At 44.0% G+C, this 2,135-nt stretch overlaps 1 protein-coding gene across 1 annotated transcript in view; it reads left to right on the top strand.

The window, feature by feature from the left end:
- Nucleotides 1-1,625, top strand: part of ywhae1 (tyrosine 3-monooxygenase/tryptophan 5-monooxygenase activation protein, epsilon polypeptide 1) — a 14,636-nt gene extending 13,011 nt beyond the window's left edge. Inside the window, exon 6 of the mRNA XM_019861582.1 lies at nucleotides 514-1,625. Within this exon, the coding sequence (XP_019717141.1) occupies nucleotides 514-569 (56 nt within the window). The 3' untranslated portion in view covers nucleotides 570-1,625. The remainder of the gene's footprint in view (nucleotides 1-513) is intronic.
- Nucleotides 1,626-2,135: the final 510 nt, after the last annotated feature.

The raw sequence follows: 2,135 nt of genomic DNA, 5'->3' as shown, positions 1-2,135 counted from the left end.
GTCGGTCCTCAAGGGCCGCTGTCCTGCCTGTTTTCCAGCTCTCCCAGGAGCAACACACCTGATTCAAATCATCAGGATCGTTCTAATGCTGCTTCAGAGCTGGCTGATGAGCTGATCATCTGAATCAGGTGTGTTGCAGCTGGGAGAGCTGGAAAACAGGCAGGACAGTGGCCCTCCAGGCTCGGAGCTGGACATGTCTGCTCTACACAAAAATGTAGAGGGCTGTTTGAAAAAAATGCCCACCGTAAAGTTTTTTTTCGACGTAGAAATTCTCGGTCGGTCGGGTTACCGGAAACACACTACTTTTTTTTCTACGCCTAAGCAGATTTGACATTAACAAGAAAAAGGGAACGAGTGCAATCAACACAGCCATCTCTGCAGTACCTCCCCGGTCTAATATCATCTGCGGATTTGCCTCGTGGTGCTCGATGCAACATTGTGTGTTGGTTGTGGTGTGAAAGTGCCACCCGTTTGCGTATCTCACTGACACAACTTTGGTGTCTGATGTTGCAGGAGAAGAACAGACCACAGAAGCACTGCAGGATGTGGAGGACGAAGCACAGACTTAGAGAAGACTTGGTCACTATCAGCCAACAACTTGTGACCCCCAAAACTCAACCAACTGACGCCCCTTGACCTCCTTGGTTTTCCTCCCTCTTGCCCCGCCCCCTTTCCCTTCCCGCTCTTGTTTTCAGCCTCTGCTACTCCAGGACCCAACAGGGCCCCGGAAGTTGATCAGTTTGTTTTTCCTCGTTTTTTTTTTTGTTTTGTTTTGTTTTTTTCATTTTGTTTTGTTTTACATTTTACATAAGCCCTTACACCACTACCACTTCATTCAGTCAGGAAATACAATGTTAGAGAGACAAAGAGAAGCCCCTGGGTTTTATTTTATTTTGTTCCTGGTACACGTTTTCTTTATTGTTTGTTTCTTTTTGCTTTTCCTCAATATTTTTATCAGTTGCTGGATGTATCGAGAATCTTTCGTAATGTAATTACAGAAATTAACTTTTATTACTGAAAATGTTGACTATTAGTTAATGGGAGCTATTTTATCTTTGTTTTTAGTGATTCAATGTTAACTTTTTCATGGGCACTTTGGAGAGCTGCAAGTGTCTTTGTTTTTTTATGTTTGTATTTCGGAGGACGTTGGCAACATTTGTGATATCCACGTGGGGCAAAGAAGTGCTATTACACGGTAGTCTTTTTTTCTCTTCTGTTTGATGTAGGTGTCTTTGGACTGTACTTTGTGCTCGATACTGTAACAGTGCACATACGCCTGAAGGTTGCATTATCACTTGCTGTTTGAATCGGGTTGGGGGAAAAAAAAGACAAGTATCAGTTTGGCCCTACTCCTTCATAGAGAGCCTAAAAAGACAGTTGTTTGCGCTCGCTAGTATTCTTTTCTGCAGCTTTCCCCAACTTTGTACTAAACTTCCTTTTGGTTGAGTGCGTGTTTCACTGCAGGTTCTTTTGCTTCTCTTGTTTTGCTGCATCATGTGTAACTTGGAGCTAATTTGTACTACTGGATATCTGACTGGAGCCACAGACAGGGAATCTGTATTGTTCTTACTGAAACACAGCATGGAATTAACATTAAACAATCTAAATTAAAAGAGAAGAAACATTCTGTCTTGTTTTTGTCATGGAATGCCATTTTGGAAAATGTTTTCTTCGTGTATGGGATGGTGGTACATCAGTCTTTCCCAAGTGAGTATTGGGGAGGGGGGGGGGGGGCGTGGCTCAGCCTCAGTGAGTGGTTGTCTCCCGACCCAGAGGTTGTGGATTGATACTCGGCCCATGTGACCATGTCAAAGTCTCCGTGAGCAAGATATTAAACCCCCTTTGCTACTGATGCTGCGTCATCAGTAGGTGAGTGAGGAGTTTGTGCGAAGTGATTAGAATGCCTTCCCAGTGGAAAAGTGCTATACAGTGATCCCTCGTTACTTCACGATTCACTTATTGCGGAATCAGTGCATCGCAGATTTTTCCAAAGTACTGTATTCAGAAAAAAAAGGCTGAATGACTCGGAGGTTTTGTACATGCCTGTCTGTATATGCAGCGGGCGCTCATTCAAGGCGCATGATTGGTTGGTGGTGCGACATCGACCAATGACAGCACCGAGTGGATTTATCCCG

The sequence above is a fragment of the Hippocampus comes genome, unplaced genomic scaffold (assembly GCF_001891065.2).
Source record: "Hippocampus comes isolate QL1 unplaced genomic scaffold, H_comes_QL1_v1.1 scaffold122, whole genome shotgun sequence".
Taxonomy (NCBI): Eukaryota; Metazoa; Chordata; class Actinopteri; order Syngnathiformes; family Syngnathidae; genus Hippocampus; species Hippocampus comes.
The sequence above is the reverse complement of the archived record's forward strand: the minus strand, read 5'-3'. Positions and strand labels throughout refer to the sequence as shown.